The sequence below is a fragment of the Podarcis melisellensis genome (assembly GCF_964234715.1).
Source record: "Podarcis melisellensis genome assembly, chromosome: 8".
Classification (NCBI taxonomy): domain Eukaryota; kingdom Metazoa; phylum Chordata; class Lepidosauria; order Squamata; family Lacertidae; genus Podarcis; species Podarcis melisellensis.
The window spans coordinates 76,181,262-76,205,359 of record NC_138540.1 but is presented as its reverse complement, the minus strand read 5'-3'; the positions used below and the strand labels follow the sequence as shown (position 1 = coordinate 76,205,359).

The window sequence follows — 24,098 nt, the reverse complement described above, 5'->3', positions numbered from 1 at the left end:
CCCCACCACATAATAGTTCATAATACTGTAGTTCAGTTCTCCACATTTCTGCATTATATTTCTTTTTTAAAAATGGAATAAACATCACAAAAATCATCACCATTTTAGATTCCACTTCTCCTAGCATACATTTTTTGTATGTCAAACATACCCAAAGTTTGCAAGCGATTTCCTGTAATATCATGCATTTTTGCACACTATATTTAATGAGTTTTAATGCACATTAGCATATGTGATTATGTACACATTGCTTGCAGAGCGGTGCTGCAGAAGTGGAGATTCCGAAGGATACCTGCTTTTTGGTTCATGCCCAACCCAACCCTGGAAAGAAATACACTAGCGCCAAAAAACATCATTTAGAAATGTTTAATCTGAAGAAAAGTGCACTCAGTGCCCTGGGCTGCTTTGCAACAGTAGGATAAGCTCAACTCCACCACAAAATTGTACAAAAGTTATGGGAAAGAGGCAAAAAAGGAGAGCAAGTGGTAAATTGGTGTCCTTTGATAGACAGCATGCAGCACCCTACGCAGCTAACACTGATAACAGCGCTTTGCTTTATTTTCTTCCTGTAGTGATGAAGTCGTCTCCTCTCATAATTCAGTCCTGGTTCCACTTTTGTAGTGGATGAGTGACTTCTTAAAGGCATTACAGATTTTGTTCTCTACTGTTGGACTTTTGTGCAGTGTTTTATACACACACACACATACATTTCACCCAACTTTTTTGGGGGGGGTCTTTTTTTAAAGCTTCTTTAAAACCGCCAGGAGAAAGTTGTTATTGGGAGGTATATAGATGACAGCAGGTATGCATCAAACCCAGGGATGAAGCTCTGCATTTTCAAATTGTGCCACAATGTGTGTGTGTCCATGCAGGGGTGGTGACTTGGGCCCCAGATTATACATGCCCAATGGCACCCGTGACGTCAAGATGCCATTTTACATTGGCACGCTGCTGCGGCGCTTCCAAGGCCTCATGGGGCCTCGGAGGTCATGTCCGATGCCTTGAGAGACATCTGACGTGAAGTACCTCAGAGGCCTGGCAGGGCCTTGGACGTCACTTGCGAGGCCTTGTGGGGCGTCAAATGCTTTGCAAAGCCTTGGACATTGTCTTGGAGGTCACATCAGGCTTCTGACATGACTTCTGGTGCCGAGAACCCACAAAAAAATGTGAGTACCCAGGCCCCCAAGAGTTGTCGCCAGTGTGTCAATGTGTATGAGAGAGAGAAAGAGAGAGAGCGCAAGGGAGGCATATACGTCACAGGAAAGTGCCTTAGAGAACTACTACAAGCACAGTTCTCTCCCCAGTGATAAACTATAATTGAACTGCTGTGCCAGCAATGCCAACAGTTTTTGCCTCTGCTTCCCACCTTCCAGCTTTTCCTGGTATTGTGGTAAAACCGCTCCTTGGGTTGTTGTCTTTTTTAATATCAAGAAGTATCTTAGTTGATTAAGGAACAAATCTAATACTGTGTGGCTTTTTACCATGTATCTTTACTGTGCTATATGAGGCATTCATCCATATTCCCACCACCACCACATATGTATTGAACCTGTGGATTCCATCAAATGCACATGCAGAGATCTTTTTAAAATATATATGTGTGTGTGTGTAAGTGAAAGAAATAATATGCTTGGAAGTTGGGGTATTAAATAAAACGAGATAAATAAATCAAGCTATTATGTGCTGCTAGCAATTTTTATTCACATGTATTTTCCATAGGTTTGCCTTCAGGTGAACTCATCGAAAGGATTTCTAAACATATATAAAAATCCAAAGGTGTTTATTGCAGTGAATGGGGGTAAATTCTGGTTTCCTTAGTTTGTGAGAGGCAGCTGACAAGGCTGTCACTTCTTTACTGTTTGTTCTCTTGACTGAGTCCCTGTCAAGTGTGGGGAGCATTCAGCTCTGCAGATGTTGCTGAATTCAAACTCGCCATCGCTGCCAGCAAACATAGCCAATGTCACTGTCCGGGTTACAGGCAGTCAGAGTCCTGGCTTGGTACATTGGGACCAGGGTAGAGGTCGGGAAGCAGGAATCAGCAGTCCAGGGTCAGCAGTCCAGGGGTCAGGAAGCCAAAGGTCCAAGAGTCAGGATACCAGGAGTCAGAAAGCCAAAGCCAAAGCCCAGCTAGGTGGGTAGCGTGTTGCTGTGGCAAAGAGCCAGAGGGAAATGCTGGTCTTATATACCCCTCCTGGCCCTTGCCACCAGGTGCTACGAGTCTTCTGTCAAGCCTCACCTGTGCGGCCGTGCCTTGCCCTTCCAGGCTAAACTCAGGAAGGCCCCAATCCTGTGAGGCCCTACCAGTCACAGGGCCTGGCTGCTGCATGCACTCCTGACAGTCAATCAGCAGGGATAGTTGAGGTTTAGAAACATCTGGAGGGCCAAAGGTTCCCGACAACTGCTGTTAAGGAATGGGCTGCTATTTACAGTTGTGAAAGTCACACAAGAAGAAATCAATATTAATTTATATGCCAGTCATGTAGCTTTGTGCACATTCGATCCTGACAATCCACTTGCAAAACTGTTGGCGGTAATTGAAGATTCCAGCAGAATCTTGAAGATAAATTTCATGTTGGGCAAGTCCCGAAATCAGAATGTTTTGGATGGCTGCAGTTAATGAAATAGAAATGATCGCTGCATATGTTTTGCTGATGAACTTTTCACTTATTTTATTTGGTTTTGTAATATAGGTTTTAGCTTTATCAGAAGACAGAAAATTGATCATTCATTTACAGGCACAGCAACTCATTCACAGAAAGACCCTGCCAGCCTTTCTGGGATTATTTGGCATCCAGTAATGTGTGTGTGTGTGGGGGGAGACGACCCACTCTCATCCTCCTAGAGAGCACCATCATTTAGTTTTCACTATGGGAACTTGGTCCACACTTTAAGGTGCTAGCAATGGGAGTTTGCTGATCAGCTAAGGCCATTATCTTGCAACGAGATTAGCCTGACTATGCAAGTTTCCGCTTGAAGATTCTAACCTTGCAGATACTGAATCACAGGCCTGGAAGGGACCCACTGATATCACCCAGGCCAAACCTATGACACATTGTTGTCCTCAACCACAAAGTAGAATCAAACCATCAGCCCAGGCTGGGGAGTCCATTGCATCATCTCCTGAAGACAGCATCAACTGCATGTGAGCACTTTGCGGAATCCCCTCCTCCATCTTCCCACAGCTTCAAAACATATTCCAGCTGTCAAAGGCTTAACTCTGCTCCTCCTCCTGTCTCAATGATTATTCTACCAGCTCCTCTCCTAAACACAAATATAGGGTAGGTTGGTGGGTTTGTAGAAGGTCCATGCACACAGCTGTGATACTTCAGCCCAGTTTCAATGTTGAGGACTCATAAATGTGAAGGATGTGAGGGGTCTATTCAGGTGTTCTGACTTCCAGCCAAGCTCACCCAGACCCCCGTCAAGAAGAGCAGGGAGTCTTCCACAGTGGAGGCCTCAGCTGCCGCTAAGGGGAAGAAAGGCTACCAGCCTCAGTTCTCCTACTGCATACCCTACGACATTTCTCCGATAAAATAAGGATGTCCTGTTGAGGTGGTAGTTGAGGTCCACCAGCCCAAAGTAGGGCCTGTTTGAGTGGTTGGGTAGAGGGATACCAAAGAAGGACATCAAAAAATGCTGGGGTGATCGGTTCTAGTGCTTTATTAAAGAAAGATGCAGACTAAGAACATTGTGCAGAGCTGTGGGACAGACACTACAACAGTGACAGGTCTTCATGACTTGTCCATGCCCAAACAAACTTTCATATATTCATATACGTGAAGGTGCATCTCCACCCCCATCGTTCAGACCGGACACTGAGGTCCACCTCCCAGGGCCTTCTGGCGGTTCCCTCACCGTGAGAAGTGAGGTTACAAGGAACCAGGCAGAGGGCCTTCTCAGTACTGGCGTCCGCCCTGTGGAACACCCTCCCATCAGATGTCAAGGGAATAAACAACTATCCAACTTTTAGAAGACACCTGAAGGCAGTCCTGTTTAGGGAAGTTTTCCATTTTTGATGTTTTACCATGTTTTTAATATTCTGCTGGGAGCCACCCAGAATGGCTGGGGAAACCCAGCCAGATGGGTGGGGTAACAACAACAACAACAATTTATACACAAAGCAGCATAAGCCAATTTGACAGGGTTTCCTCATTGCTTCATTTGACCAAATGAGGACTCAGGTGGCAAATACAGTAGTACCTCGGGTTACATATGCGTCAGGTTACATACGCTTCAGGTTACAGACTCCGCTAACCCAGAAATAGTACCTCGGGTTAAGAACTTTGCTACAGGATAAGAACAGAAATTGTGCTCCAGTGGCATGGCAGCAGCAGGAGGCCACATTAGCTAAAGTGGTGCTTCAGGTTAAGAACAGTTTCAGGCTAAGAACGTACGTCCGGAATGAATTATGTACTTAACCTGAGGTACCACTGTACCCAGATCTTGCACATGGTTCCCTTTCTTTCCCTTTCCCAAGCCCCCAGATAACGATAGCCTCAAAGCAAGCCAATTAGCCCGTATCATAGCAAGTGAACATAAACATATATGAGTTCAAGGTTACAACAACTACCAATTAATAGTGGGGTTATTTTGACTGCCAAGATGGCGTTTGCAGAGCTTCTGGAACAGTTCACCTTTGCTTCATCACAGTAGAAAATGGAAAGGCCTCAAATTGTGGTGGCTGCAAAGCTCGATCAATCTCAAAGATAAGCCCAACAGCCAGATCCCTGAGCTAGGCAAGCCTAGAGCCAACATAGCAAAAAGGAAGAAAAAACTGTCCCTGCTGTCTGCCACAGATAATAAAAAAAGACTTGTTCGTGCAGTTCATAGTTATCTACAGAACTTGTTACCACAATGAATAAGAGGGTTTGGTGAAAGAGGGCCTTCTTTGTTCGACTTCCAATGTACGACTGTATATTGCAACAGGGAACCTATTGGTGGTGTTGCTGTAAAGAGATGAATGTCGGAGGTAGGCTGCTGACTTTTAAAATTGGTAGCTGCCACCTACTGCACGTTTTCCAGATGATTGTGGGTTTATTCCTATGTGCATGTTTGCAGGGTTGGAGAGCACTAGTGTGGCATTTTCAGTGAAGCTCCAATGAGAGTTGTTTTTCATTTGGCAGAAACAAGAAATGGCAGCCAACTCCAAGGATACGCCATTTTAGGATGTGTGGGTATGACAGATTCTACAGCCTTTGTGGGGTCTAGGGCAGGGCCAATCCACTCATGAGGCAAGGGGAGGCAACTGCCTTGGGTGGCAAAATGTATAGGGGCAGCAGGTTCAGCCTCCCAGGAATGTATTGCTCCTGTTGCTAGCACTTCCGCAGTGGCCGCAACAATTGTGACATGCTCTTTGATGGCTGGATTTGCCTTCCCTTCCTTGCCTCTGCCTCTACAGTGGCCTCTTGGTGAATAGGAGGCACTGCTGGTCTCCTCCCCCCTTGTTCCCAATACAGTGGTACCTCGGGTTACATATGCGTCAGGTTACATACGCTTCAGGTTACAGACTCCGCTAACCCAGAAATAGTACCTCGGGTTAAGAACTTTGCTACAGGATAAGAACAGAAATTGTGCTCCAGTGGCATGGCAGCAGCAGGAGGCCACATTAGCTAAAGTGGTGCTTCAGGTTAAGAACAGTTTCAGGTTAAGAACGGACCTCCAGAACGAATTAAGTACTTAACCTGAGGTACCACTGTATAGGTCTTTATTTCCCATTTCCTCCCTGGTGAGGGGGGACACAATGTTGTGGCTTGCCTCAGGTGTCAAAATGTATTGGGCTGGTTTGTTTGCTGTTTGCTGCTCCCTGTTCAACAAGTGTATCTGAAAATGAACAAATGTTACAAAAATGCATGTTTCCAGGGAAGTCATATGCCTGTTCATTTCCTTGAGTAAAAAGAGCCAAGCCTGATCCTAAGCAGGTAAGCCCAAAAATAAACAAGCAAAAAAATCCCCCGCAAAATTGGAACTGGTCTCAATATTTATGCAGCCTTGATGAAACAGTCACTGGTCCCATTTCTTAGCTTCTGTTCTACAGCTTTCAGTCTCTCAGCCATCTTGGAACCACTCCTAAGAATGTAGGCCTTGAACAGCTCAGGTCCAACTTTTCTCAGGAACCTCTTATGCCTTATGACCGCTAGGTGGCAACCAGAGAAACATACCTTGTCCACCACTTTGCAGAATCCATGAGCCCTGCTTCCCAGATGTTTCAAAGACAACAGTGGTATTGTGAGAGCAGCTACCTTCCATGTGTTGTCAGATCTGAGCATTTAACCACTTGGAAGCTTGCGTTTTCTCCTTTCTCCTTCATGTTTCATCCAGGATGACTCCAACCTTCCTGGTAGTCAATAATAATAATAATAATAATAATAATAATAATAATAATAATAAATAATTTTTTATATAGCCCACCCTCCCCAGGCAAGACCGGGTTCAGGGCGGTTAACACCAGGTAAAAACAACTGATTAAAATACAACTTAAAAACAAGATTAAGTACAACATTAAAATGCAGCCTCATTTCAGTAGAAACTCGAATCAAGAGTGAAGAGGTGCCTCTGGAATGCCTCTCACGCAAGCCCTGAGGCAAGCTGGTTTACTCGAGGGCTGGTGATGCTACAGTTGTCCAGGTGGCAGGGGCAGGAGAATGATGTTGGATATCAAATAGGGAAGGAAGAATCTGTCCCTTCCCATTCTAACACATTTCTCATTTTGAGAAAACTTTCCTCTAAAACCCTGACACTGCACCCAGACCCTCCAAGTGTCCCTATTTTCCAGGGACAGTCCCAGGTTTACAGAATCCATCCCAGTTTCTGATTTGATCCTGGAGTGTCCCACTTTTCCTTAGGATGTCGCTATTTTCATGAGAGAAATGTTGAAGGGTATGGAGTTATGTGACCCCTGAGGCAAGGAGATAAGTGACTATACAACTCTAAGAAGACTTCTAATGGCTATTCAGTATAGGGAAGGGTTGTTTTCTTAATGTTTAATGTTTTGTTATGTTTTCATATATGCTGGAAGCCACCCAGAGTATCTGGGGCAACTCAGTCAGATGAGTGGAGTATAAATAACATCATCATCATCAAATAAGATACCCCTAATGTAATCGGAGAAATGTTGAAGGGTATGAGATGGTACCAGATTCCCCATCCCCTGCTTGATGCTCACAAACCTCATTCCCGCTGGCCCAATGTGGCTAATGGCTTTTCCTAAAGGGACTTGCCCAGAGTTTTACACCTCATTTAGTGAAATTCAGTGACAAGCTGAGTTTTTAATCTTGGGAAAGGAAAAAGGAGGATGAGAGAAAAGAGAATTTAACAATGTTGACATTTCTTGTTTTATGTGCTTTTAGGGGTAGCTCTGGAATGTGAGGAATGTTCCATCTTTGGAAATAATTGCACTGGACGTAAAAAGCCATGCTCCAAGAATCAAGACACATGCAGTGTTTCCGTGACAAGCGTTAACCTGACTCTCGAGGGTACTGTAAACGGAAATGACCGAAGGCTACCAGAAGAGTTCAAGAAATGCCTAATTTCCTCTTGCCTGAGTGTGGTTGGTTCATTGATGGTGTGCAGAGGAGGAGTCTGGCTCAGCTGAGGCCCCTGCTGTCATGGGTTGCTAGCACCCGTGGCAGGTCAAGTATTGCGCCCTCCCCTGGTGGTCAGCCACTTCGCTGGGCAGCATCTAATCAAGGGAATCTTTCCTCGCAAACTAGCCCAAACCTGGGAGCAGAGATAAGGCAGAGAAACACGGAACCAGGAGCTCCACTGTGTTGCCTTGACCGCCTATCTTTGGGCAATGCAAGTGGTTCCTTCAGTGCATTCTTGCCTTCCTCTTGCCAGTAGAAGGCTGGCTCAGGGGTGGTTCGCTTGCAGGTGTCCCTTCGCTGGCCATGAGGAAAAGGGGGCATCACCTTGGCCTCGGCCTCAAAGGCTTTGCCTGGGCAACTTGCCTCCCCGCAGCTCTGGCCTCAATGACGGAACCTGTTGTGGGCACATCTGGTTGTGCCCCCTCAGAAATTTGCACCTGGGCAGTGCTTTTTTTCTTTAAAAAAATGTTTAGGGATACTCTCATTGTGACTCAAGGAAATCACCAAAATCGGGAAAAATAAATACAGTAAATGGACAAAAGTACAAAGATTCACAAAATGTTTAGGTGTATGCGTCCCCCTGCGTCCCCCCAGAAAAAAGCACTACATCTGGGGCTACAGCCCTGCCCTGCCCCACACTATGCCACTGCCTGCTGGGGTTAAATTCCCTGGAGTTTCCAAATCTAAAAAGTTACCCTACATTCTGTCCTCAAATGAGTTCGTGTGGACCAGTAAGAAAGGAAACAAAGGCCGTTTCCTTGACTTGAAGTGGACTGAGAAAAATGGTAAAAGGATGAGGATGAGAGTAGGGCAAAGTGCCCGCTATGTATCTAGTACACATTCAGTACCCAGCTCTAAATGGCTTGAGATCTCACTATCATCGACAGCAACCCTGTTGGTGGCTTTGGGAACTGCAGCCCAGTTGGTACTGACCCACAACCAGCCCCTCTTAGTGGTGGTGGATTGCCCTCCCTGCTGAGGTGGCATCTGATTCTCACATTATTAACATCCCGGAGGAAGTTAATGTCCACCTAGGCCAGGGGTAGGCAACCTAAGGCCCATGGGCCACAAACGGCCCATGGAGGCCATTTAACCAGCTCATGAGCCGCCCCCGAAGCGAGCCGCCTGCTCAGCGAGTCCCCACGAGCTGCACTAAACTGGCACAGCACGGTGCAGGGACTCACTTCCATGGTGCCGGAAATTGTGTCTGTGCAGATGCAGGCACCAGAAATTGTGGCCATGTGCGCTGACACGCGCACGTGCAATCCGGCCCATGGAGTGATCTCTGCTGGAGTAAACCGGCCCAGGCAAGGTATACTTTGCCGACCCCTGCCCTAGGCATTCGTTTAATAGCTGAAATATGTTATTCCATTGAAATCATTAGCTGAGAAATCATTAATGACGATTCTTGAATGGGTTCCAGTCATTTTATTTGTTAAGTGTACCGCTTTGCTGTTTTGTTTTGGGTTTTTGTTTCTTTGTTTCCCAACCTGGATTCCTTTCAGGAGAAAGGTGGGCTAGGGATTTAATAAACATGGTATCATGAAAATGGTGCAAGATACGCCAGCGGTCAGCCTTGAAATCATATGCTATGATGACAAAAGATGCTGAGGTGTCTGGTCAGCAGCTGTCCATCACTCATGTTGGGCCGTGCATGCACATCAAACACTGGAAGGAGGCCCAATGGGGCCCACCACAGCCATGGGGAGGCCTGACGAGGCCCTTTGCAGCCATGGGAAAGCCCAACAGGGCCTACCAAGAGTGCAGGGAGTCCCAACGGGGCCTGTTGTGACCTCGGTAAGGTCTGATAGAGCCCACCAGGGTGCAGAATATTGATGGGCCTGGCCTCCTCCTTCTAAATTTTGGAGGGGCCTCAGCCCCCATGTCCTCACTGAGATGATGCCCCTGTTACCCACATTGAAGCTAAAGCTATCTCTTCTGTTTAAAATAACTTGCTTTCAATCCCTCCAGGACAAATTGCTTTTACAAAGAGTTGCTTCTCATCTGAACTGTGCAACCAAGGCTCCCTCATCGTCAACATGGGCTCATCAGGAACATCAGGAACTGAGTCTCGTTGCTGTGGGGGAGATGCATGCAATACAACAAGACCCCTTAGTAGGTCCCTGCTTGTCTCATCCTTTTCACCCCTCGCTTGTTGCAACCTACTTCCTGAGCAGTCATCCTGATCTTGTCCAGTTTAAGGAGAATTAGAATACATTGGCTATTTATTGCGCTTTCATTCTGATTTGCCTGATGGGCAAATTTGCCTGGTGATGCACTTCCCAGTGCATTTCCCAATTAAATCAGCTTTAGCTGTGCAACCTCAGATTGAATCCCACCCCAAAATAGCAGTAGTCTGGAATTTCCCATATACTTGTTGCCAACTTCCTGTTTTAGTTGGGAGCCGTTTCTTAAATATACTGTATTTTACTCAAATATAATGCTCACCTTTTTTGGCCAAATTACGTTGCAAAATTAAGGTGCGCATTAGATTTGATGGCACTGAAGATTGAGGTGCATGTTAGATTCGATGGTATGTTAGACTCAAGTAAATACAGTAATTTGGCACTCTTGCAAAGTGATTGGGAAATGCACTGGAAAGCGTGAAATGCTTCTTCTGCAGTAGTTTCTCCACCTTTGGTTCCCACCCTGCACTCAGCTCTCACACTGGCCACACTCCAGGAATCAGCTTCAACTGGTTGGCTAAATCAGATGAGGGTAGCTGATGGGTCTCAAGCCATTGCTGAATTAGGGACTGGCAAGACAGGGCCCAGTGGATTGAGTAGATGAGAGCAATTGTGGGTCCAATGGTCAAGAAGGTGGATTATGCACGTGCTGTAGAGGAAGTGGGGGAAGATGGGGCTGCTCAACCTGAGAAGGCAGCTCCTCTAGGAGAAGGAAAACTCTGAACCTAAACCTCCACTGCCTTGTGGGTTATCTTCAGGGAAGAAGAGGCTAAGGGGTAAATCCTACACAAATCCAGAGTGGAGTCCCTAAGATACCTTGTACCTTCCAGCAACTCCTGCAGTCATTGTTGTTGTTGTTTAGTCGTTTAGTCATGTCCGACTCTGTGACCCCATGGACCAGAGCACGCCAGGCACTCCTGTCTTCCACTGCCTCCTATAGTTTGTCAAACTCATGCTAGTAGCTTCGAGAACACTGTCCAACCATCTCATCCTCTTTCATCCCCTTCTCCTTTTGCCCTCAATCTTTCCCAACATCAGGGTCTTTTCCAGGGAGTCTTCTCTTCTCATGAGGTGGCCAAAGTATTGGAGTCAAAGTATCCTGCAGTCAAGCTGATGCCAAATGTATTGCTCTGCTCTGCTTTGGACCACATCAGCGAGCTCAAGAGGGGGGTGGGTCCAGTCATCTGGGAAGCCCAGGACCTCTATGCACACTGCCTAGGTTGATGCCCTGGAGAAGTCACTTTGGGGGTGCTAATACAGTGATTTGACTTCATCCTGGAAGGGTAATCCATTGCCTCTCGAGACAGACAGATGCCAAGAATGATAAGTTGGGTGTGTACCTTGCGGTCCCAAATTTCAGTGGTGCCCTGTGTGCTACCAAAATTGGTGCCCTCCCAATTCTTTCCTTCCATTCTAAAGTACATCATAATTATCGTTATGCATCCACTGCAACTGAAGTGGTTACACTTGCCTAAATTGGCCTCTGGTGTGTGGAAAAGACGATGCCCGGCAGCATCAAAACGCAACCTCTTTCTGATTTTAGGAGGCTAGCTCTATATACGTTTGTATTACTATAGTCCTATTTTTTCACTTAAAGCCTGTATCAGTTAGGATTTCTTTGGTGAACCCTCTATATATTTCGCCAACATCTGTGAGAATAGGAGCCACCTAGAAAGGGGTTGACATTTCTGGTAAGATGGTTCCCCATGTATGAAGCCAAAGATGGCAACAAATACTCTGCTGTCCTACCAAACATGCCATATGAGGCACTTGGCAGAATGGGAGGCACTTAAAAAGTGGCCTGTTGAAGGAAGGGGCTGATATTTGCAGTCTTCTTCCCAATCCCTTTGGCCGCGCTGTTCTTCTTGCATCCCAAGCCTGATCATCTCACCTTTCTTTCAGAGCCAAGGAGAAACACCACATTGAATGGAAAGGAATGTTCAATTTGCCTACCTGATGGAACTGAGTGCAAACCCATCAAATGTGCTGGAGATGAGACCAAATGCTTAGAGATATCTGGAACTACAAATAAAAGTAACTACAAATCACATATTCAAATGAGGGGATGTTGGAGGGATGTGGTTTGTGTGAATCTTGTGGCAGAATGGCCTGACCCACACCTATGTTGTTCTCTAGAGAAGGTAATCAAGGCGGTGGTGGGATGACAATCACAAACATTCTTTGAAGACACTAAATCATCTAGACTCGTGGTTCCCAACACACTGCACGGGGGGGGGGATTTGATTTTTAAGGGGGGGGGCAATTTGAAAAGGCTTTATTAACAGTGATTGGCCTTTTAGGCTTCCTTCACTTTTCGAATAATAAGAATTATAAGTCACAGGGGGCGGGCATCAGGATTTTAGAGATGCTTAGGTGGGGCATGACAAAAAAAAAAAGGTTGGGAACCACTGCCCTAGACTAATCGCAGTCTGGTTTCAGACCCGAGCCTGTGGTGTGGTGGCACCCACCCTTTGAAATGTGCTCCCAGTGTACATCAGGCAAGCACATTCTGGCATCTGCTTAGAATCACAGAAATATAGAACTGTAGAGTTGGAAGGGACCCCAAAGCTCATCTAGTCTAACCCCTTGCAATGCAGAAATCTCAACTAAAGCATGCATGACAGGTGGCTTAAAAGTCATTGCTTCCTTCGGGCTTTGCCTAAAGCACTGATCCAGGCATGTTTGATGCATTGCTGATATAGTGATTCAAAATGCATTTTGCAATTTTTAGTGATTCCTCCCTCTCCCTTGTGTTCTCCCCTCCACACCCTCATTTAACTGTGTAGAAAGAAAGAAAGAACGAAAGAACGAAAGAACGAAAGAACGAAAGAACGAAAGAACGAAAGAACGAAAGAACGAAAGGGAGCACTACCCTTCTCTGCTTCATGCAAGGGCAGGCCAATTGAAGTTCCCCAAGTGCCCTAACTTCCCTTCCCCTTCCCCAGCATCCCACTTGTTGAGTTTGGCTCCTGCCCAGGTTAGCCAGCCACTGAGTGCCCACTACACAAATGGAAGAGGAAGAGAAGGAACTCACTGGGCATTGCCACTCTCCTGACATTGACTGTCATCTCCTTCAATTCTCTCTGCAGAAGGACAAACCATAAGCACCACTGTCCTCAAAGGCTGTGCAAATGAGCTTGCCTGCAAAGCAATGGAAATGGGCGACCCATTGCCTTTGGGCATGATCCAACCAGACAGCTCAACTAAATGCACAGATGGGGCGGCCAGTGCCACGCCAGGATCGCTCGGACTCCTGTTCCCAGTCCTTAATACGCTGCTGCTGGTGAAGCTCCTTGCCTGATTCCCCAGTTGATGCTGAGACTGGAGAATCCGCTTTGAGCTATTCCTCTTTGCTGCTTGCTTGCAGCTATTATTGGGGCCACCTGCAGATGCTGTAGAGCAAGGGCCAAATGCAACTCTCCAGTCTTGTCTGTCTGGTCCTTGAGAGTCTTCCTGGGACACCTCCCTGCCCCTTTCACCCACCTTGAGCACTTTGGGCTGCCTGGAATGTGTCTTTGTGCTCCAATTATTCTTCCAACTTGCCTGTTTGGAAGACAGAGATGGATGGCTGTGTGTGCGCGCGCAAACTAGTCTCCTATGCAAAGGAGAACTTTACATTTGCTAGTTCAGTTGCCTCTGGCTCTGCCTACCAAAGGCATGTGACCCCCAGTGGGCTGCGCAGAAGGGATTCCCATCCCTGCTGTAGAGCTCCCATAGCCCATAGTCTGAAACAGAGCTTTCCAAACAGTGTGTTTCAACAACACGTTTGTGTGTTGGCTGCAGTGTGTTGCCCGAACACTCCCCACCCTCCTGGGGATGGAAAGGAGTTAGTTTAACCCCCAGTTTGCACATAAAATTGAATTACTGCTTTGAGAAATGATGCATGTCTATAAAGTGTGTCACCAACATGAAAAGTTTGGAAAGCTCTGGTCTAGAAGCACATTTTTACATCTACTGCCCTCCAACAAGTGCAGTGTTGACGGAGGAAGGTCTGGGTTGGTGTCTTTACTGGCAGATGCCATTATTGGGCTGTGTCTGTACAGCTCTCCTGAGTCTCAAGCAGAGTTTATTCCATGTTTGGATGTCTGCAAGTGGTTCTCTCCGAGCCTTATTTCAATTTTCTCTTTGTGCTTTGCATTTGTTTGAAAATTGACGTTGCTTTACTGCTCTGTTGCTTTGTCATTTTTGGCATGGTGCATCGTTGATATATTCCAACCTACTTGGATGTTGGTGGTAAGAAAAGGTGGACTAGGAATCCTTTCAGTAATAAAGGTAAATAAAAGGTAAACAAGCCCTAAAAGTAGGGAGAGGTGGGCAGGTGTTCCAAATGCACACACCAAAAGAGGAAGCTCTGGGTCATGTGTATGGGCATAAATAGATCCCTCAAACCGTTTAGACTGTGTCCCATTGGCCAGATTGTACCCAGCTTCAAGGGACCTACCAATCGGGTGTTGTGGCTAACCAATTGTACCCACCCACAACACAGGGTGTTGGTTGTCCAGGTCTCACTGCAATACATGCCCTCTTTAAGGGAGGACCTGATTTGGTGATTTGCCTGTTTCACTTTCGGCCTTATTGCCAAAGGTGACGTCATGTCCTTTAAAAGCAAGATTATTCCTATTAAGCTATGGCAAGTTTCTTTCTGGAAGAAGAGCACATCGAAATGATTTTTCAGGCTGAATGAGGATTGTTTTGTGGAAGAATTGAAGCTTTTTCCAGAAAATTTTATGGCATGGTGAATTCGCAAGCAGGATTTGAACTATGAGCAACAGAAGGAATGAGATATTATTGTATGGTAGTTATTATATAAATGAGAGAAGACAGAGTGCCACAAGGGGGAGAAATTAAAACACCATGGAAAACGGGGTGGGAAGTGGGGGAGGGAGAGGGGCAAAGAAAAACTTAGGTTTTGGAGTGTACGTATATGTGATATTTTTGGAAATTTAATAAAATGTAATAAGCAATGAAATGAGTTTTCAGGCTTCGTTTCCAAAATGCTACATCACTTGGTGCTTTTCTATCACATGCTAGATCTTAAAAAGAGAGAGAGGGAAAGAGGGGGGATAAAAAGGAAGACTGGCATCAGTCTTGGTGGGCCTTCCAAGATGGGTGAGCCTTGATATCTGCCCAACCATGTCAGACATCAAGGCCTATCAATCCTGTCTGGTGTTGCCACCAGGCCTTCCCCCGCATCCAAGCCCAAAATTATTGCTGGAGAATGTTTGGATCAGCACCAGTAGATGCTTTCCATCTGGATGATGCTAAACATATTGCTTTAAAACGTTTTAAGTGCAGCCAAGCACTTTGCGATCTGACATTTCTTATCAGCTCCCACTGTCATGCACTTATGGGCTGGACAATATCCAGCATGGTGTCTGTTTCACGTTGTCCCCTCCGGCGTTATAGACATATGGGAGGTTGGCCTGGGCCAACGTTAAGAGCCTCTCAACTTTCATTTTAAAATAACCCTGCAAAGATTGTAACCCAAAGTTCCCCAGGGGAATTCTGTAAGCCAAAGGCAAGTCTGAGAAGAATGACTTGCAACAGCAAACCCATCAACCGTCCTGGAAAAACCGGGGACATCCCAATTTGGAAACTGTGTTTTTGTGCATTTTTGGGACATAATCTCTTTCCCAACCCCAAGCCCCAAACACTATCTTCAGGGGTCTAACCCGTATGGGAAAACTCTCTATTTGGGTTGAGATCAATGACCAGGGTTTCATTTTTTTCCAGATACAACATATGGCTAATGTGTTAATAAGGGAACATGACCCTTTGAGATAATGCATACCTTTTGAGATGTTTGTTTCATCCTCAAGATTAAAGGGTGTAAAGGGAAAGCTGTGCAGAATGCTGTCAGAATTAAATTCGATTCCAGGTGCTTATCAAGAGCAATGGCAGAAAGACAGACGTAACAATATTTCTGTTGTCGACTGGAAATGGATTTAGAACTTAGAGCACCATTAACTGTATGAACCTTAAAGAAAACTCTTATGAAGGGGGAACTCAGATGGTATTTCACCCCATTAAGAATGACCCAAATTTTTAGGACTCAAATATATAGGAAGGGTTAGTCTCACATCCATCTTGGAACCATTCCTGGGAACACATGCTCAAGTTCCAACCTTTTTTCGAGAAACGCTCTAGCCCTTTGGACACTAGGTGGCAACCACATAAATATACTTGATCGCTGGAGAGCTCTTAGATGCCTTCTCCCTCTTTCTGGGAAGTGTTGGTCTGCAATAAACCAGCCCAGCTCTTTCAGATGCAAAGATCTTTTGCTGCAAGCAACGGATTTTCAAACCTGGCTCTGATTCTAGTCTTGAAACAGATGTCTGGTGCCATGAGCAGTGCTTTCCTCACCTGCCTCCTTTATATTTTCATACCTGCAGGTAAGTGTTTTGTGATTCATGGTTGGTGGTGGGGCTCAGAGAGGTGCAGGACCAAACTTTGGCTTGTATGCGCTGAGCACTGGGTCTCCTGTCCATTCCTCCACTTTTAAAACTTTTTTTTAAAGGTTTGCATATGGTTCAGCTGGGCATGCCGAAATTCCCAGTGTGACGACAGCTGTTTGCTGTCATAATTTGCCCAGAGGCACTTGGTACCTTGATGCTAATTTGATTTGGGACCTTTGTGTCCCCCGGAGTCCTTGAAGCACTTAAGAAATAGCCCTGATTTATGGGTCCCCAGCGTTCTGTTCAGGGCTCATTCTAGAAAGCATGGGTCGGAGGGGTTTTTGGTTTGTCCCATGCTTTCTAGACCCTGATCCACATGGTTTTTTGTTTGTCCCTCCGCTTCCCCTGGGAAAACCCGCTGTTTACTGTTGAATTGGAACAAACGTCTACCTGTGGAAAAACCGATTATTCTGAATCAGTGGTAAACGGTGGGTTTTCCTGGGGGAAAGCTGTGTGGACCAGCGCTCAGTGAGGGAAAGTGGGAGGGAGGGCACAACGAGTGAAATAAGGACACACTCCATTCTCATGCCCTGTGAACAGAGCAAACAATATGAATCTTAAAACATAGGCGCTACTGCAGAGCCGTGGTTTCAGTGTTGTTTCAAGTGCTCAAGCTATATATATCATTTATTATTTTCTTATTTGACGAGAATTGGAATATAGGCTATTTCTGCTAGGGGTTACTTTTGTGCTTAAGCATTTATTTATTTATTTGCTTTGTTATTAGGTTATTATGTTTTACTCAAAGTTGCCTTGGGAGACTTCCAGCCGTTAAAGGCAGCCTATAAATATTTCAAATGCATTAGTGGAATAAACAACACTCGCCTCCAGCCTCCCCCCAAATATTTTGCTTATTGTATTGATTGATTCTGATTCCTAGCATTACTTTGCCTCTGAGTGCTCTGTTTAAAACAACCGACATATTCTGCTAGTGGGCCTGAAGGCTTGTATATTGTTTTGCAAAGCACTTACATAGGATAGGTTCGCTTTTAAGTTTCCCCCATATTCCTAACCTAATTGCCACCCCCCACCCTTGTATGCCGAGCCAGTTACTGTGCTCTGTAAGTGAGATTTCCTGGAGATGCCACCTTATCAGGACATCCATTCCACACAGTGTGCAAATTGGGCCTTTAGTGTGGCACTATCTGCCCCTTGGAATGCCTTCCCCTTGATTATTAAACAGGTGCCACTTCTGTTGTCTTTTTGGCACCTGCTGAAAACCTTACCCTTCCAGTGTGGTGTAGTGGTTAAGAGTGGTAGACTCGTAGTCTGGTGAACCAGGTTCGCATCTCCGCTCCTCCACATGCAGCTGCTGGATTACCTTGGGCTAGTCACACTTCTTTGAAGTCTCTCAGCCCCACTCACCTCACAGAGTGTTTGTTGTGGGGGAGGAAGGGAAAGGAGATTGTTGGCCACTTTGAGACTCCTTAGGGTAGTGATACAGTGGGATATCAAAACCAAACTCTTCTTCTTCCACCAAGTCTTTTCAGCTGAGAATTTTCCCAACTGCATTGGAATTGTTTCTAAGTTTTTTTAAAAACTAATTAATCACTTGTTGGTTGACACCCTGGGCTCCTTTGGTAAGAAGGGCAGGATATTTTAAAGAAGCTGACCTTTCAGTGCAGAAGCACCAATACTTTGAACCTCGCTTCTAATTCACATCAGGTGGGCTCCTTCACCGTATTCTTTCTGACTACTGCTAAAATGATTTCTGTTTCAACAAGCCTACCCGGAACCACAGGACACGGGTGGCGCTGTGGGTTAAACCACAGAGCCTAGGACCTGCCGATCAGAAGGTTGGTGGTTCGAATCCCGTTGCTTGGTCCCTGCTCCTGCCAACCTAGCAGTTCAAAAGCACATCAAAGTGCAAGTAGATAAATAGGTACCACTCCAGCGGGAAGGTAAACGGCGTTTCCATGCACTGCTCTGGTTCGCCAGAAGCAGCTTAGTAATGCTGGCCACATGACCCGGAAGCTGTACGACTGGACCTAATGGTTAGGGGTCCCTTTACCTTTACCTTTACCCGGACCCACAGAAAGTTGATTTGTGTTTCAATGTTTCGTTTTGTTCTTAAAAAAAAAAAAAAAAACTTGCCATGGATTTTAAATATTTTTGGAAGGTTTTATAAAGCTGTTTTAAACTCTTTTTATTGTTTTATTCTTTTTGTAAACTGCCTTGAGATGAGGTTTTTTTTTAAAAAAAAAACAATCAAGTGGTTTATAAATTTGGTGACAAATCCCTAATTGTCCCTGACAATTAAAGAAGCCGGCTGACACCTGTTTTCCTTTTCCTTTAAGGGTTTTCCCTGGAGTGTTGGAGTTGTGAAACAACTGGAAGGAATTGCCAAGGGCAGAGGCAAACTTGCCCCATTGATTACGAAGAATGCGGTGTCCTTCAGTTGGAGAGGTCATTCGGTAAGGGCAAAGGGCCTGAATTTGTGAGGAAAGTTTGGAAATGTTTTGACTTTTCTCTTCTGTGCACCTGGGCTGATTGGATCATGCAGGATACCTACTCCTCATCTGTGCCTTACATTCATAACAGTATCATACCGCTTTAAACAGACTTCCCCTAAACAATCCTGGGAAATGTAGTTCACTAAAGGAACTGAGAGCTGTTATGCTTGAACAGCAGAGCTTCCCCTGCTGTCCACCCCTAAATGTGTTCTGCAGGGTCTCCCAGAGTATGAATTGGGAAGGGGCAGGCAGAGGCAGATTTAGGAGAGCCTGACTTGTTTGCCTGCACTGGGTGCTAAGCCAAAAGGGTGCCATAGGGGGTGGTTCCACAGTGACGTAGATTAGAAGATGAGAGGTAGTGGGGTTCCAAATTTTGGGACCACTGAAATTTGAGTGTCCAAAATCTGCCGGGGCATGTATCTGCCAAGGAAAGGTAACTTCCCCCAATCACCCATCAAAATTGGTTTAAACTGGTATCTTTGTTGATTGTATTGATGGTGACTTCGCTGTATTATTGCTATTTTATTCTATTTGTGTTGTTATTGTTAACCGCCTTGAACACCATTTGGTGGAAAGGCAGGGTACAAATTTAGCGAATTTATACAAAATAATAACTGTGCAGGTGGAAGAGGTGGGGGAATCCAGCGATGCTACCTGGGAGTTGTAATCCAAACCATCTGGCAGGCGCCAGATTGATGGACAAAAGTGGGCCCGATGGACCTAACCGTAGCAGCAACCAGGTTCATTATGACATTAGGACAACAAGATGTTGAGCTCCATGGCCAAGAATTTTCTTGCAGCGGATACTTCTCTGCTGTATCAAACATCACCTCTCTTTTCCTATCCCTACAGGACAAAATAAACAGACAACTATGAAGAACTGCACCCAATCTAACAACTGTGACAAAGAACTTGCAGTTTTCAATATGGGCAAGAGGCGGACAATACTGGGCAAGATTTCATGCTGCACAGCAGATGACTGCAAGAGCATTAACCCCTGTAGGTACTTTGACGCCTCCTTATCTCTCCCTGCTTACCATATTTAAGTCGGGGGGGGGGGAGCAAACAACTATCCAATGTCTTCTTTCTGCCATGCACACCTTTTCCATTTTAATCTCACTGGGCTTGTATCAGTGAATGGCTTGATCCAGGGTTTGCCAACGTGGTCCGCAAGGGCACCAATATGCCCTCCGGTACCTACTAGGGCACCTCTCTAAACTCTACCATGCAGGAAGAAGAGAAGAGTTTGGATTTGATATCCCTCTTTATCACTACCCTAAGGGACGCGGGTGGTGCTATGGGTTAAACCACACAGCCTAGGGCTTGCCGATCAGAAGGTTGGCAGTTCAAATCCCCGCGATGGAGTGAGCTCCCATTGTTCAGTCCCAGCTCCTGCCCACCTAGCAGTTTGAAAGCACGTCAAAGTATAAGTAGATAAATAGGTATCGCTCTGGTGGGAAGGTAAACGGCGCTTCCGTGCACTGCTCTGGTTTGCCAGAAGCGGCTTAGTCATGCTGGCCACATGACCTGGAAGCTGTATGCCAGCTCCCTCGGCCAGTAAAGTGAGATGAGCGCCGCAACCCCAGAGTCGTCCGCAACTGGACCTAACGGTCAGGGGTCCCTTTACCTTTAACTTTAAGGAGTCTCAAAGTGCCCAACAATCTCCTTTCCCTTCCTGCACCACAACAAACACTCTGTGAGGTGAGTGAGGCTGATAGACTTCAGAGAAGTGTGACTGGCCCAAGGTCACCCAACAGCTGCATGTGGGGAAGCGGGGAAGCGAACCTGGTTCACCAGATTACGAGTCCACCACTCTTAACCACTACACCACGCTGACTCTCAGGAGGGGCTGTTTGCTGTTCCTCCTCATTTCCTGCTTCTGCTGGCTTAACTTCTTGTTCCTTGAAGATACACCCTAAGACATGCCTGCATTTCAATGGGTAGCAGTGGGCTGGGCCTCCACTCTGTTCTGAACAGAGGAGAGGTGCAAATAACTTCTCTGTGTGTGACAGTGATATGCAAATGTCATAAATAATAATAATTTGGTTGCAATGTCTTATCTTATCTCGGGTCTACCTGTCTCCTCTTTCTTGCAGTGCGTCCTAGAAAAACCACAGTTAACGGATTTAGATGCCCATCTTGCTATTCTGTGCATGGCGTGTGTGTGGAAGAGTCTATGGAATGTTCTGGAGATGAGCACTATTGCACTCAGTTGTTTCAGACCCCAAGTACAGGTAAGTCATTCTGACGTGCTCAAGGTGATCCGATAAGAAACATCTCCCCTTCCCTGCTTCTTCTGTGTATTTTCAACTTTACACATGAAGAGGGATTTGTTTGTTAAACCACTATCGGAATTGTAGGTCGGGGAAGTGGTGGGAATTGCCTCCTAACTATTCCCAGAATGGTTTAGCAAGCAACACTCTCTTCCCAGGGAACCCTGGAGATTGTAGCTCCGTGAGCAGAAAAGCTCTCAGCACCCTTAACAAACTACAGTTCCCAGAATGTGGCCTAAGTCCCTTTTCACATCCTTGGGTAGTTTTGGCAGCAGCTTTCATATGCAATAGCCCACTGAGGGTTGCAACCTGTCCTGTATCATACAAGATTGCCCTGTATTTCAATGTAAAATTCTACATACTGTAATGATATGGCTTTGTTCTGTATTTCATCTCTCTCTCTCTCTCTCTCTCTCTCTCTCTCTCTCTCTCTCTCTCTCTCTCTCTCTCTCTCTCTCTCTGTGCCAAGTTAGGGAACCTCTTCAAATGCATGTCTTTGAAAGGGTGTGTGAACAGTCATGTATGTAAGCATGTAAGCTCTGGGTAGCCAATCACAGACAGATTTACAAATTCATGCGTATGTGTGTTTACATGTGTGTGTACCAAATTCCAGAGGGGGCACCCTGTTAGGCTGCAAGAGATTGATCTGAAGTCATTTTGAGGCATCTAATCATAAGCCTGCATTTTATCAAAGCTTATATATATTTCAATCAGGGCCTGTATATTAAAAAGAGAGCTTAAAGATTTTCAAATGTTTCATGCCAGGCAGAAGACCAGCTGCTTAGAGAACCTTGGCAATGTTTTCCTCCTAGACAAGGGGCCCCTTGATTTATAGCAGAAAACAATTCTCAAAGTCGTAAAAGGGGGAATTACAGGCTGAGAGCGAGGACACTGATCCTACATGTTACAGAAGATAAAAAAAGCAGAGATAAACATAATTAGGAATGAGTAAATAGTAAAATAATACCAATGTGCCTCCCAGTAAAATGAGCCAGATCTTCTTCCTAAGGTTGAAAGGCCAAGAGCAGTGAAAAAGGCAACTGGCTTGGCTGGAAGAATGAGAGCATTTTTGGGAAATCTTTTAAAGCTGTTTCTTTCTTAAACTGAGAGAGTTAAAGGGCAATAAATGTTGGGAAGAGCTAATGGGAAAAGCAGCTGGCTGGGAAAGGAGGGGTGTAAACTGAAGAGGCTTCTTTTGAAGCTGTTTTTTACTGAGTTCCTTTTTACTTTACAAAGGTTTAATTCTTTTAAAAGGCTACCTATGATAATGTATGAAATATATTAGCTTAAATATATTGGCTTAAATGTAATTATGCAAAGGATTTAAGAAATGCTAGATTCTTATTTCATATAGTTGTAACTATCCTGAAATTAAGTCAGCCACCAGCCTAGCCCCCCTGCCAGACAGGAGACGCCATAGAGCACTCCTGATATATAGTTGTCAGGCCTTTTGTTTAGAAACCTTCAATGAAGGAGATCTTTCAATGTTGATGTGAACTCAAGATCCTTGAAGATAAAATTTAAGATTAACCATTTGTTTTAGAAGGCAATAGGGCAAGGAGGGCAAGAGGTGAGCTGGTAATTAAGATTCCTTGTTGAGACACATGTAAGATATATTACTACTTAATTGTCATTTATAGATGTAACAATATATAGCTCTTTGTGTTCCATATAAGGACAGGAGGATATGGGTGTATCTTTTGTGATTGGTTCTAGCAAACAACCAATAGGAATTTCAACCAGGCTGATTGGACAGAGGCAGCCACAGGAGGAGCAAAGGGGGCTGGATTAAGGGAATATAAGTGCTGGCCAGAATGGCAGGAGGCCAGGCCAGAGCTTGGTAACCATATACCACTGAGCCTCTCATTTATTTGTCTGACAAATAAATTATTATTTTAATTTCTCTATTGCTGCGTTGAATATTTCATTCCAGCTAAGCGTTAACCACAAGCAGAAGGTGCTACAATTTCAGCACCGGATGAAGAAAAAAAAAATCGTCCCCCGACCACCCCGCCCCGTCCTGTCCTGTATTTTGCCAAAGCAAAGATGGCAACCCTTTATTCTAGGCCTCCTCTGTCCTAGCTTCTCTACTTCCTGCATCTGGTTCTTGGCCAAATAGAGAATTAAGAATAGCATCAGAGAATTGTAGCATTGGAAGGGATCCCAAGGGTCATCTAGTCCAACCCCCTGCAGAGCAGGAATCTTTTTGCTAAATGTGGGGCTCCAACCCACGACCCTGAGATCAAGAGTCTCATGTGAGCTATCGAGAGGGAGAAGCGTTTCAGGGCCCTTCCGTTCTCCCGATGTTGACTGCCATCTCCTGAAATTCTCTCTGCAGGAGGGAACACTGTGACCGTCATGAAGGGGTGTGCAAACAAGGCTTACTGTGATCAGATGGAGAAGTTTGCCTCTGTGGCCAAGATGAGGTTACTTGAGACAAGCCATTGTGTACTAGCCTCCGGAGCAGCTAGCATCATTCCAGAATTGTTTGGACTTTTCCTCTCCAGCCACGCTGGGCTCTGGCTTGTGACAGGCCTTCCGTGATCCCTGCATGATAAACCTGAGTGATTTCTCCTTTCCACTCAGGCCTTATCCAGAACGTCGCCTTTTTGTGAAGAACGTAGAGCTAAGAGAGTCAAATCTTCCAGGAAATATTTTCAAAAGAAAAAGCGCTTATATATATAATATAGTTTATTATTTATACCCCACCCATCTGGCTGGGTTTCGCCCAGCTACTCTGGGCGGCTTCCAACAAAATATTGAAATACAATTATTTTATTTTATTTTTATTATTTTTATTTTGGAAGGCGAACGGACACATGTGTAGCATTTATAATGCTGCAGATGATGAGGAAACATGTTTTGAATAGTAACTCCTTTGCTGCTGTAGTTCAGCGATGGGGAACCTGAAGCCCTCCAGATATTGTTGGACAACGATACAAATATTTATTAAAAAATATATTTATGGACTGCTATTTCATTTTTTAAAATCCACAAAGTGCGTAAAACCATACAGTAAAAACATATGAAAAAGTTAAGAACAGACACCAATTAGCCACTGTGGAAAGCTGTGTTCTTAATTGCCTGCGTAGGCCTGGGGGAATAGAAAGGTTTTCAGCAGGCATTTATAAGTTGGAACAAAAGGCAC

The 24,098-nt window shown here is 45.2% G+C and overlaps 1 protein-coding gene across 1 annotated transcript; it reads left to right on the top strand.

Moving 5' to 3' along the window:
- The first annotated feature begins 15,959 nt into the window (after positions 1-15,959).
- LOC309375265 (phospholipase A2 inhibitor gamma subunit B-like) lies at positions 15,960-23,643 on the top strand. The gene is made up of 5 exons (XM_081920909.1): positions 15,960-16,161; positions 18,522-18,638; positions 19,530-19,676; positions 20,774-20,911; positions 23,289-23,643. The coding sequence occupies exons 1-5, from the start codon at positions 15,975-15,977 to the stop codon at positions 23,492-23,494; spliced, it is 795 nt and encodes a 264-aa protein (XP_081777035.1). The 5' UTR covers positions 15,960-15,974; the 3' UTR covers positions 23,495-23,643.
- The last annotated feature ends 455 nt before the right edge of the window (positions 23,644-24,098 follow it).

Coding starts and splice junctions, on each gene's coding strand:
- LOC309375265 (XM_081920909.1), top strand. CDS start 15,975: ATGCCTTCTCCCTCTTTCTGGGAAGTGTTGGTCTGCAATAAACCAGCC. Junction 18,639..19,529: donor TCAGTTGGAGAGGTCATTCG/GTAAGGGCAAAG, acceptor CTATCCCTACAG/GACAAAATAAACAGACAACT. Junction 20,912..23,288: donor GTTTCAGACCCCAAGTACAG/GTAAGTCATTCT, acceptor TTCTCTCTGCAG/GAGGGAACACTGTGACCGTC.